Source organism: Barbus barbus (genome assembly GCF_936440315.1).
Source record: "Barbus barbus genome assembly, chromosome: 12".
In the NCBI taxonomy this organism is placed as follows: Eukaryota; Metazoa; Chordata; class Actinopteri; order Cypriniformes; family Cyprinidae; genus Barbus; species Barbus barbus.
In genome coordinates, this window is record NC_136740.1 from 15,749,395 (window position 1) to 15,762,622 (window position 13,228).

Sequence of the window (13,228 nt, forward strand, 5' to 3'; positions counted from 1 at the left end):
TTAAGAACGCATTAGCGTATCGTTTCGCAAATAATTACAAAAATGTTCGGTACCAGGCCCTGAATGTACACAAAAAATATGTGGTCAAAAGTTATAACGAAATTTCGAAAAATGCTAATAACTTTTGCGTACATTAGCCTATTGTTATCAAACTGGTATTGCTAGATTCCTTGGTTCGTGCCGAGAACATTGATACCAATTTTGCCATAATGGGCTGAACTTCCTGTCCGCCATTTTGATTCATGTTGAAAAGCTACTTTTTCGAACTCCTCCTAGGCCGTTCGTCGGATTTTCACCAAATTTGACTCTGATCATCTTCAGACCATGCTGGCAAAAAGTTATGGATTTCGTGACGATACACGAAACGGTTTTCGTTTAACGTATCAACAAATTTGCTGGAAAGATGCCAAACTGCATCTGAGGCTGCATCTCTGCAAAGCTTTGAGATATTTACACCAAACTTTGCATGTGTCATTGTCACCTCACTCTGACCAAGCCACGTCATTTTGGTCACAGCGCCACCTATTGGTCAAGAGTAATAGACCATTCAGTAACCATTGAATACTGAACTTACAGAAATGCTAATAACTTTTGATTGCATCAGCCTATTGTCATGAAACTGGTCTCAAAATATTCCTTGGGTCATGCCGACAACATACATACCAATTATTCTATAATAAGCCGATCTTCCTGTCCGCCATATTGATTCATGTTGAAAACCTACTTTTTCTAACTCCTCCTAGACCGTTCGTCCGATTTTCACCAAAATTGAATGGGATCATCTTCAGACCACGTTGACAAGAAGTTATGGATTTCATGTCGACAGATAAAACCGTTTTTGTATAGTGCTGCTACAAATTTTAGGCATGTTGCCAAAATGAGTCTGAGACTATATCTATGCAAAGCTTTGACGTAATTACACCAAACTTTGTGTGTGCCATTGTCGACTCACACAGAACGCAACAAAGTGCTTTGATTAGAGCGTCACCTATTGGCCAAAAGTGATAAGCCATTTAATCATATTACTGGTGGTTTTCAGCCATTTCAATTACAATCGTGCAATTATTGCTTTTGTTACTCATTGTTGCATTTGGTCTGATGCTCCGTGCCATGTTTAGCTCCTGACTTTGCCATTGGAGTGCTTGGCCCCGTGATTGCTGCTTGCAGCTATATTTGTAATTAATTTCTTGATGTACTTTTCTACAATTATAGCATCATGGCACATAAGCCATAAAATGATATGTGGTCAGGTGCTTTAGGCCTGATTATGTTACAGGCCAAACAAGGTTACATGGCACAAATGTAGTTACTAACAACCCAAGGGTCTTTAGAGGTGCTGATAATCTCTCAGGGGTGTGTGTGGGGTTAGGGGTGTGTGTGTGTTGAGTGAGCATCTGACTACAAGTTGTCCTGTCACACCTGATACTGCTGCACAGGTGTTAATTCATCATTAAGCAAACGGTGTCCATACACATACGCCAGCCAAGGCTTGGGACTGAAAACACACAAACACGAACACACACCAAGTTCAAAGGACACTGACAAAGAGTGACACAAAATGTGTACACATAAAAACATGTATTCATGCCAGGACACAGGCTGTACCCAGAAAACCATGATGTTAAGCTTGTATTACATGTCTGAAAATTAAAGGATGACTAAAATTACAATTTTGTCATTATTTCCATATTTTAATTGAAAGGTTATACAAAAACATTTCTCCAGTTGTGTAAAATTTCACTTTTTTAAATGGACAAATCTGATGTGTGCAACATTGACGTTGACTCTATTTTCAATATATTTTATGGCTCATCAGTTATGCCTTGCACTAATCAAGCATATTTTGTTCCCAGTAAAACAATTAAATCATATACGAAAACACATGAGCTTAGAAATGAAAACCTGTTTACATGGAAAGCAAAAATAACAAAAAAGCAAACACTTATGCAACAAAAAGTTACTTGATTTAGCACTTGTACATGGCCACAGGTCAGGCATTGTTTTATAAATTCATTAATATGAGTACATGTAAACAGATTTATAATTTCATGGTAATATCAGAGACTTTAAAAGTGTTTTCAGATCATTGCAGGTTTTATATTGCATTTGAGACCAGGGCTAGTTGTTACAACAGGAAGTTACAAGGGCTAAGGAGTTGTGTTCTGTTATGTATGTAAAGTTATAGTAATTTTACACTATTTATTAATACAGTGTGTTTTGGCCAAAACAATGGTTTGATTTTTTTTTTTTTTTTTTTTTTTTTTTAAGAAAGCAAGCCACCTTGAAAAAAATTTATAAGTAAAAAATTGTGACATCTAGCCCCAGTCTTTCATTACTGGTGCAAGACTCCAACATAACAAATGATTGTCAGTATCTTCAACCCAAGTGTCATCAATGGTTTGGGACTTCTTATGGTCCACCGGCTGCGCTGTTCTGTGTTTTCTGCTCACTCACGGAGTTGGCCAGGTAGCCCACCAGCGTCAGGTACTCCTGGAAACTGACCTTCCCATCCTGATTGTCATCCAGGCCTTTCATCATGTCCTTCACTGCTGAAGAACTGTCAGTGTCCTGAGAGAGACAGAAATCCTCAACTATTTAGCATTGCCCAATCAAGCTTAGTCCAGAAAACACAGACAGCCAATGAAGTGCAGTCTTGACATCTTTTGTTCTGTGGTGTGACATGCTATACTTCATCTAAATTACTTTTACTTTGAATTAATTTAGCTAATTATTTTATAATTATTATACATGCAGCACTTATGACCTCATATTAATTGAGAGATTATGAAATATTTGTACTTTAAATTTAATTGTTACATGACAGGACCACCTAAAATAAACCAATGAGGGCAAAAGTACGATTAAGCAATTATTTAACAAACATACTCACTTATACATGTATACATTAAACCTAAAATCTGTATCTTGTAGTCCATGGGCATGTTATGTTTCAACTAAATGGAGCAAAATGAGAGATTTGTTACTTACGCTCAGGATGTTTCCCAGCTGACTCTGGACTAACTTTTGGAAGTTCTTCCCACCCAGGCTCTCTTTTCCCCGTGCTGAAGACAGGAACTGCATAACAACTGTTTTAATGGCACCCTCCATATTTGTAACTGTATAAAGAAGAGAACAACATACATTATAAACCAAGACTCAGTTTTCATCCTGTCATATTATGTGTACCTTAAAACATTGGTGTAAAGTTTACTTTGAAATTATTTTCACTCCGAAATTGCAAGTAAATTTCACAAATAATTACAAAGAAATGCAAATAATTAAACACAAAATTTCAAGATGGAAAACGGAAATTGTAAGTCTTGTAAAATGTGCTCCAATAATCTGTTTTATTTTAACTTTGAAAATTAGTTTTTAACAGTGGGAGGTCATTTCCAGGGAGTACTTATAAATAAATAATAATATAAGTAAATAATGTGATGTAGCTTTGTTAAGCCTAGCCTAAAAACAGAAAGTATGACTTAATATCTAATACATTTTCCAGGGTCACAGGAATGAGACCTATTCCAGTGTCTGAGGCCAAAGACAGGTAAACACCTGACGGATGACAAGTCCATAATAATATAATATAATTAATATAATATTATAATATAAATGATTTAATATAATTATGGATGCCTGCCATAAAAGTCCTTTGATGGTCTTCTCATTAACATTAGTAAAAATGATGGCTTTTGTTTTACTGTAGTTTCATATAGGTTCATAGAAATTCATTTTTGGTATTGATGAAAACTTACTGAAGGGGTTATGGTGGTACCTAAGATAAAAAGATCGGAAAACACTGCAATATCTATTTTTAGGATAGACTCTTAATGTTAGTAAGTGACATTTTAGCAGCGGGATGACTAATGGAAGGGCAGGCACTGGAAAATGAGTGACCTGAGGAGAAGGATGATGCTAGAATACTTAAAGAGCATGAAGAGGAGAGGCGGGAGAGAGGAGCAGAGGAGGAGTGTGTGGAGCTGTAGAGTGTATACCACAAGACAATGGAACCTGTGATCTTTAACAGACATTCGATCCACTCAGGCCACAGGCTCACATTACCACTGGGGTTGCCTGCTACATCTCTGTTACACTCTCTCTCTCATCCAACAATATACAAACACAAAAGCCCATACACACTCTTTGAAGGATGCCCACTCACACAGGCCTTTCCTCTTGGATGAATACCCCTTTTTACCTTCCCTACTGACACACAAAGTAAAGCAATAAAGTGCAACCTACTGGATTTCATATTCTTGTACTGTAGATCCTATCTCATATTTGACACTAACAAATAATTAATGATCTAATTTGGGTTTCCTTCCAGTGACATTTAGCAAGCTTATCCATAACAAACACAAGGTACAGTAAAACACCACAAGGCCACAATTCCACAAAATGCATAGGCTTATACACTGAAAAAAAAGGTGTAGGATGTACTTCAAAACCTTTTTCACTTATATTTTACAGGTAAATTTCACAAATAATAACAAGGAAACTGCAAGTAATACATTGAATTACATGTTTAAATTTGAAGTAGAAAAACTGAAATAGTATTTTCTGGTGCATGTACTCTAATAATCTTTGTTTTATTTACAGATTTATTTACAGATTTAACCCCCCCCCCCCCCCCCCCCCCCCCCAAAAAAAAAAAAAGCTATGGACAATATTCATGAATGGCTGATATTGAAATTCTATACTAGTTTGTGTAATAAAAAATAATAATAATAATGAAAAAAAGAAGAAAAAAACAGATAATTTTGAGACCTGCTGAAGGTTATATTTAACAATTTTATGAAATTATTAGTGTTTTAATTGACTAGCCTGTCTGAACAAGGCCTGTATTTTCCCTTGAGATGAGCTGCAACACTCACATGCATGAACAAAATGAATGTGATTTTAATGTGCGTTTGACGTATGGGTAATTCTATAGGCCACCCCTTTCAGGTAAATCTTCCATCTGACAGACGTCACACCTGAATACTTACACTACACCACTAACATTAGTACACTACACCACTGCTCTGCCGTCCTCCCAATTACTGATGGCCCTCTATTAACCTAATTAGAGAAAGAGAGAGAGAAGCCTGAGCAGGGCTTGGGTGAAAATTACTGGAGGAAGTCCTGCTGGAATTTACTGATAATCATGATTATTAATCCTCTCTCTTCTGAGCAACCAATGTGGTTTTGCATTACTGTAGTTGTGGCTGTGGAAAGACAGATTTTATTTGTATGAAGTCATGTGTTTAGCTGTGATAGGCTTGTGTTTGCCGCAGAGAGAAGTGTCTTTGTCTTAAAGATGTTGTCATTCTAAATGAGATGCACTCATTAGGTGATCCTCAAGCTCAGACTTGGTCAGACTAAGGCAGAAGCATCAGACAGGCTGATTGATTGGGGGCTCCTAGTGATTAGTCCTAAGGGACCCAAACAAACTGTCATGTAATGAGAGGCTGTGAAATTCAGAAGTCAACAAACCCATGAACCTTTGCAGTTCATGCCAGCTGCCAAATGGAAACGAGCACTAACAGAAACACGCAGAAAGGCATTGCAAGTTTTGCCACAAAATGCTAAACACAACAGCTTCAAGTGCTGGAGAGCAATTAACTAAAAGTAGCGACGATAGCTTACTTTGTTACATTTTTAGCAGCATTAAGATCAGACGATTTTATCTAGGCCTAATAGGTTTATCTAATAATTAGTTTACCCAAAAAGTAGCGGTGTGACACGACTAAATGCTGAGTTGAAACGCCCTCTCAACTAAATATCATTGGAAAGTCTGAATCATTATTGTAAATCGATTCGTCCTAAACCATCCTCTCTTTACACGACACCATTTTCAAAAAAAAACTTAACACTTTTTTTATTGTATTTTGGCCATTTATATGCACAACAAAGGCATTTTGGGGGCCTGAAAATAAAACTTGAAAACGCGTTTCAAAGTGCAAGTTTTGAAAATGATACCATTATCGTGTAAACTACAAAAATGCGAATTTGTTAAAATGGTGACGACAAGTTTGTATGCGTATTACATGTTCAGTCTATTAGTATGTGCACATGTGTTTCTTAAAGGGTTCATATGATGCTATTTTAAAGATCATTATTTTGTGTATTTGGTGTAACAGAATATGTTGACATGCTTTAACGTCCAAAAACCACATTATTTTTCAAATACTGTACATTATTGTATTTCCTCCATCGTTTTCTACAAAGCCCCTCCTTCCGACAAGCACAGTCTGCTCTGATTGGCCAATTGACCCAGTGCATTGTGATTGTCCGAACACCACAAGTGCGCCTCGGAAATGTAACGCCCCTTACCATAATCGCAAGCTTCAGCTTTCAAAGTAAATATAAAGAGAGTTAATAATGTTGTTAGTTTTACCATCAGTTGAAACCCGAAAGGGGAACTGATGACGATCTGATGATCTATGATTTCTGACGGGCTGTACACTCCGCTGTGATGTGACCCTGTTCCCCTCTCTCTCACACACACAAAGTGTTACTCTACACTGCGCAAAACTCTGCATTTGAACAGTCAATAGCAAATATTTAAGCTAATAACAAAACATACTTACAGTCGCTGATTCAGAAGTGCCAGATTGTCATAGCAAAGTCGGAATTGACCCTTTTTTTTTTTTATACCCTTTGTGCACAGCCAGCCTTGTACTCTCCTAGGTTCACAAAACTGTCGTCCATAAAATGCGTTGCACAAATTCGAACATTTGACTTGTGCTGTTCTGTTGTAAACAAATTTTAACCAATGATTTCTAATTACATCTACTTTCAGAAGACCAAATAAAGTGCTTTTGTTTTCGCATTTGTTTTCGCTTTTGTTTAAGTCCCTGACATGGCTGCATTAATATGGAATTATTTTTGTGTCTTTATTATTCAAACAAAAATTCTGTATTTGAGAGCAAAACTAATTATTTTGTAATTAAAAAATAAAAGTTTGCAAAAAAAAGTCTTCTTAAGGTTCAAAATTAAAGTAATTGAAAACAAAATAATTTGCAGTGCGTGTAAATCTTTAAAATATATATATTTTTCTTTGTGCACTTCAAAAACTTTTCATCACTAATCCACAAATGTTGCTCTCTTTTCTGCCTTCTTTTTTTGCGGGTCTAAACTTTTGTTTGCGAGTTGAAAAGTTTTGCTTGCGAGTGAAGCTGTGTGTCAGTGGGCGGTCTCTACGCACCAGGATGAAAGACCCTTTTCTATTGGCCACTCTCGATTGAAGTGACAGGTTGACCACGCCCACTACGCGTTCACGCCACTGACGCCAGTCTGACAGAAGAGCGAGCTTCTAGCAGCAATGGCCAGCAACCACTCCTTTACTGGGTAAGTCAACTAATTTAACATCTTAAATTCAGTGACTAGTGAACTGAATTATTCTCTCTTCTCATGCTCCCCCACCTAAATACATAACGTTAGCTAAGCCTGTCTGTAGTTGGTGATGGCCAATAGAAAAGGGTCTTTCATCCTGGTGCGTAGAGACCGCCCACTGACACACAGCTTCACTCGCAAGCAAAACTTTTCAACTCGCAAACAAAAGTTTAGACCCGCAAAAAAAGAAGGCAGAAAAGAGAGCAACATTTGTGGATTAGTGATGAAAAGTTTTTGAAGTGCACAAAGAAAAATATATATATTTTAAAGATTTACACGCACTGCAAATTATTTTGTTTTCAATTACTTTAATTTTGAACCTTAAGAAGACTTTTTTTTGCAAACTTTTATTTTTTAATTACAAAATAATTAGTTTTGCTCTCAAATACAGAATTTTTGTTTGAATAATAAAGACACAAAATAATTCCATACATTAACACTACTGTGGTTATTGAAACCACGCCTTTTTTCTTTGCGTGAAAATGTGGGTGGCATTACGCATATATTTCCACATTGTGACGTAGACATGTGGGGGCGTGTTTAAATGAGGAGTTTTAGCCGGGTCTGGATCAGCCTTCTCTTTTAGATAGAATAAATCCTTTTGCGGGAGACTTTGAGCTTTGTAACTCTGCAGATCTTATACATGCACAAACAGCTACATAACACACCAAAGAAAAGGAAAACAAGAAATCGCATCATATGACCCCTTTAACAAAGTGACTTCGCCAACTACTGGCCTGGCATGAATAGAACAGCATTTCTAGTCATTTTAGTGGATCCGTGTGAACCGGGATCGTTTTGACAACATTGTTGTCTTTACGCAACAACTTTTTAAAAACGCAGAGGAAAAACTTTTCTGTTTAGTTGTCATGTAAACGTACCATTATTTGGGGTGTTATAAATGTCAAATTCATCCTATTGAATCAGTTTGTTCAGATGTAAAAATGATTAACTGATTTGAGTAAATATACATAGTATGACTCACTTGTGTAAATTATCGTGTTGTTATTCTATTATAAAATTGACCTGTTCAAGTTTAATACTGTTAATTGTACCCAAGTGTTCATTCATTCAAAATTCAATGTTTGTGCCATATTTAGTGAAGTTATATAATTCTTCTACTTCAATATTTTGAAGAAGCTACACTGCAGTCTACTGTTTTGAAAATATTCTTCAAAGAGCTAACAGGGCAATTTGTTTTTTAAATGATTTTAATTTTTTTAAAATAAATTTCCCCCTTAACTGTTTGCCATTCAAAACAGTAGCTTGACTGTAGTATACAGTAGCTATTTAAAATGATAAAGCTTGTAGCTTGGCAGGTTCAGTAGCTCCCCAAATAAAAAAATGACTCTGTGGTGACACTGTGAATAAAACCTATGTTATCTCCCCTAAAGAAGGCCAACTGGATGATTTTTCTGATCACTGGGCAAATAAAAATGCAATAGTAGCAAAATCACATCTATTGTGTGTTCTCCACAGTTTTCTTCAATTAACTGCATTCCAATCTTGCTCCTTTAGATGTCCCTCCAGGCTACTTGTGGTTTGCCCTTGTTTCCTGATGTTACTGAAAAATGTAAAACTTGCAACTATCACTGTATGAAAATGTAAAGAAAGAGGTTGAGAAAATGACTGAAAGAATAAGGCTTTGTTCACATTTCTCATGTTCAGCTCTCACATAAACTGTTGCACTTGTGCAGACAGGTGGTTCACGGCTCTTATTTCTTTAAAATGTTCTTGTTCCCACAAGATTATACTTTACTTACAGCTCTCACAGTTAACTCATTGCCCTAACATGACTGAATGATCTGATTCCTAAAATAACTGATATTTCATTTAGACTATTAGATACCCTGTCCATAAATATAGCCTAGTTGTAAATCAGTAATTGTAGGCTACTCATTACTCATTTTGGAGAATAATTGTAGGCTACTCATTACTCATTTTGGAGAATTTATACTTTGTAATATTAATATGTAATGTCAATCATCTTTTTTCTATACAGTGAAGTGAATGACGACAGTGACACATTTGGAACAACATGAGGGTGAGTATAAATGATGACGCAATTTAATTTTGGGAGTGGACTCTCCGTTTAAGAATATATATATATATATATTTTTTTTTTTTCTAATGTATGTATGTAAACGTGGAATAAGAAGCTTGTTCTCTCTCTTCATTAGGTGTGAATCATTTCCTCAGCTTGTACCAGTCTGTCCGCACTTGAAGGCAACGGTAAACAAGTGGCCTCGAGCTCTCTGGGTTATCAGACAGCTCTCACCGTTGCTGACTTATCTCTGTATTCATAATTAACGTCGTTCTGGTGGCCGTGTCGCCGCTGACACATTGAGGTCGTGCTTCGTCCGGTTAAGGATCGAGTGTATTCCCTCAAACTCCAGTAAGGTCGACTGCAGGGCTTATCACAGCAAACAACATAATAAGCAGCGAAGCTATTCACCTCACGCGGAGGATTTGCACGCGTGCGCTCTGAGAAAACGTTCTGAATTAATAAATACCAGGTTTCTGATTTCTTCTTTGGTGTAAAGGGAGAAGGGCTTGCGTTACATCTATAGGGAATCGGATCGGCTACTTCACCGGATAAGTGAACCTACGCTCGCGCGTAAAGACTGAAATATTCACGCAGAGTGGGATTAAACGGAAAGTGACACATTTGCATTGGGCACGAAAGCTTATTTATGGAACCCAGTTAACTTGATGCCAAAGTTCTGTGTTCCACAGTTCAAGCACATTAAAACCAGCTAAAAGACCAGTTTGGCCAGCTGAAAAGCGCCCTCAACTTCCATGAACAGCAAACAGAGACCAACAGAAACCCGAAAACGCCTTTTTCAGCAGGGATTACGAAACAAAACAAGCTAAATGACGATATCCTTAAACACAGAAACCCCTGGTTAAAATTGTTATAATATCCAGAAGAAAACATCTTATTTTATTCTACACCGACAAATCTCTTCAAATAAACAATAGGGTTGTCCTACAAACCTCTTAGGATCAAATTAGAATGCTTACCTAGTTTTGCAAGGAAACTTTTCTCCTGCTGATTCTTGCCTCTTCTAACTTAAGTCAGTACAATGCCTAGAAAATTGCCTCTTCTGCGAATTCCAATCTTCCCAAGTTGCTTTTTTTCCCCATCAAATCACTGGGCGTGTACCCAGAACTTTATGGGTGGGGAAAACAGGATATATTACTCAAGAGAGGTGTTGTGCGGACATAACTCCCCTGAAAGCGTACTGTCATAACCACGCTGGAAAATGAGGTGAGAGGTGAGAAGAGGTTTAGGAAGTGAATAACATCACTTCAATCATTTTTCTTCTAATCTACAGCCATTTTCTGCTTTCTGATTTATTGCAGTGAGTTCTGTGCCAACTGCGTGGGCCATGTCTGAATGACCTGTGAGTGAGTGTGCGCCTGTCTCAAGTAGGAGCATGCATTTGATTGTTGCACAAAGGCTTAGTGAAACTAGCATAGTGAGATCATCATCCAGCCACACCTTGAGAGCTTAGTCAGATACTTTTTTCCAAGTTTCTGGCCAACTTTGCCACATTGATCAAAATATAAGTTTTAAAAGTTTTCTTTTCGGTGTAACTTTCTTTCTGCAGCATGAAGTTATGTTTGTGCATATGTGAGGGTGGGAGAGAGAAAGAATGCAGCTATGTGAGAGAGAAAGCTGTCTGCTGCGGGGCGCACAGCATACCAGAACACAATTATCAGAAACATGTGCTTTCCTATTACCAAGACAAAACCCTCACAGTCCAGTGATTCTCTTCCACCCTGTTTGCTAAGCCCACAGTCTCTGTTTAGTTGGTACTATGCAACATTAATGGAGGTTTTGTTTGCCTTTGAGTAGCATTGTTTGACATCATAATTATTGCCTTATACAATACAACAGAATTTCTGGCTGAGTGCCATAAAAGCTTTAATCACAAAGCAAAAGTTCAATAGTTTAGTCAAAAAGTCAAAGTCAAAACTAGAAACATTAAATAGGTCAAATAAATTATATTTTTTTTCTTTACATTTTAATGTAAATATTCCATTGAGGCCCTCTACTGGCTGAATCTATCTGACCTGTCCAGGCCACCCTCCTTTTTTTTTTTTCTTTCTTTCTTGTTTTGTTTAAAATATGAGGTCATTCATATCACATGGATAGAACATTTAACCAATCAGAACACACTTGCTAAGATTTACGGCTAACTACCATTTTAGTAAACTATTTAAAAATGTGGGTAGCCACTCTGGGTAGTAATTTGGGACCGAGATAAGTCTTGACAGGCATAGAATATTTTTCTGGATGAAAAATCTAGCACATTGTGACAAGCAAACACTGTTAAAACCATGATTAGCACACGTTGTGAAACAGGACACCTACAGTCTGAGCCTAAATCCTAATACCTCTAGTTCCTGCATCACATAATTGTAAAAAAAAACATTTTTAAATAAATATAATAATAGTGGTAATAATTATACATAACCTGTAAATATATTTTAATGGCAAACTTTTATGTAATATAATATGTATCTTTTATTAGGCAATTGTTTACTTAATAATTTCTCCCAGTTTTCAAAGTTGTAAAGAAGGTTGCTCAACTTCATAGGTGTAACTTCTGACGTTTCCATGCCAGAAAATGTATTGTGCAAGCGCAAGCTCTTCTTGAAAGATTTATGGTTTTAGAACGGTATTGCAAATCAACTTTATAGATGACATCATAACAGGGATTAATTGATTGACTCACAAAACAACAACAACAACAACAACAACAAAATCGACTACCCTGCTGCTATTATGTTGGCAATTGTTTTTAACAAAAATTAATTGATTTATAGTAGTTTTGCCAATGCACATTTTTGGAGGGCTCTAAACAGCTTGGAATAATCTTGTGTGTGTTATGAGCTGCAAAGAGTGATCAGTCAAATGGAATTTATGACAAAGCGCAAATTAAAGACAGCTGTTGATGTTGTTTTAATCGTGGTTTTGTGAATTTCATCAAAAATGTACTGAAGTTAAGACTTAAAATATAAACTGCCTTGTGTAAACATGCTGGTTCATAGTGCTTAATCAGGTTATAGTTTATTTAACCATGAATGAGAAGGAGAGAGGGAGAGAGAGACCTGGAATGGTGTGGTATGGAAACAGCTCCAATCAGGACTGCAAAGCACTACAGAGAGTTGTGCGCTTAGCTGAGCGCATCTCAGGGTCTGCTCTCTCCTCTCTGCAGGACATCTACCTCAAACGCTGCAAAAGTAGAGCTGTCAAAATGATCAAGGACTCAAATCACCCTGGTAACCGACTATTCACTTTGCTTCCATCTGGTAAGCGCTTCCGTAGCCTGATGGCGAAAACTGAGAGACTTAGGAGGAGCTTCTTCCCCCAGGCCATCAGGCTCCTAAACTCTAACTCTGTGTCATAACATCACTTGACTCCATGTTAACATCACTATATCAATAAGCTATTCATAATTTTTTCTACCTCACATTGCTGCTATTTACATAACCTGTACAACTTTTTTGCACATTCTTTTGCACATTCCTGTTATATTACTATTTATGTCAACAACATACTGACCTGCACATTTATATTTTTTTATCTTTTATTTTATTTTATTCTTTTTATTTTTTTCTACTTTTTGTTTTTCTTAATATTTGTATTCTATACAATTGCACTGTCCTTGGAGCGGACCTGCCTTACATTTCACTGCTGGTTATACTCTGTATAATTGTGTATGTGACGAATAAAAATCTTGAATCTTGAGAGAGAGAGAGAGAGAGAGAGAGAGAGAGAAAACGAGCCTCTTTGTATAACAACGCCCTCTAGTACTTGAATTAAGGTATTGCCAGATTT

At 36.8% G+C, this 13,228-nt stretch overlaps 1 protein-coding gene across 1 annotated transcript; it reads right to left on the reverse strand.

Annotated features, from left to right (window-relative positions):
* Positions 1-1,550: 1,550 nt before the first annotated feature.
* Positions 1,551-10,790, reverse strand: LOC306878202 (protein S100-A13-like). Its single transcript, XM_079430397.1, has 3 exons — positions 10,402-10,790; positions 2,989-3,116; positions 1,551-2,568 (listed from the first exon to the last, which is right to left on the reverse strand). The coding sequence occupies exons 2-3, from the start codon at positions 3,106-3,108 to the stop codon at positions 2,410-2,412; spliced, it is 279 nt and encodes a 92-aa protein (XP_079286523.1). The 5' UTR covers positions 3,109-3,116; positions 10,402-10,790; the 3' UTR covers positions 1,551-2,409.
* Positions 10,791-13,228: the final 2,438 nt, after the last annotated feature.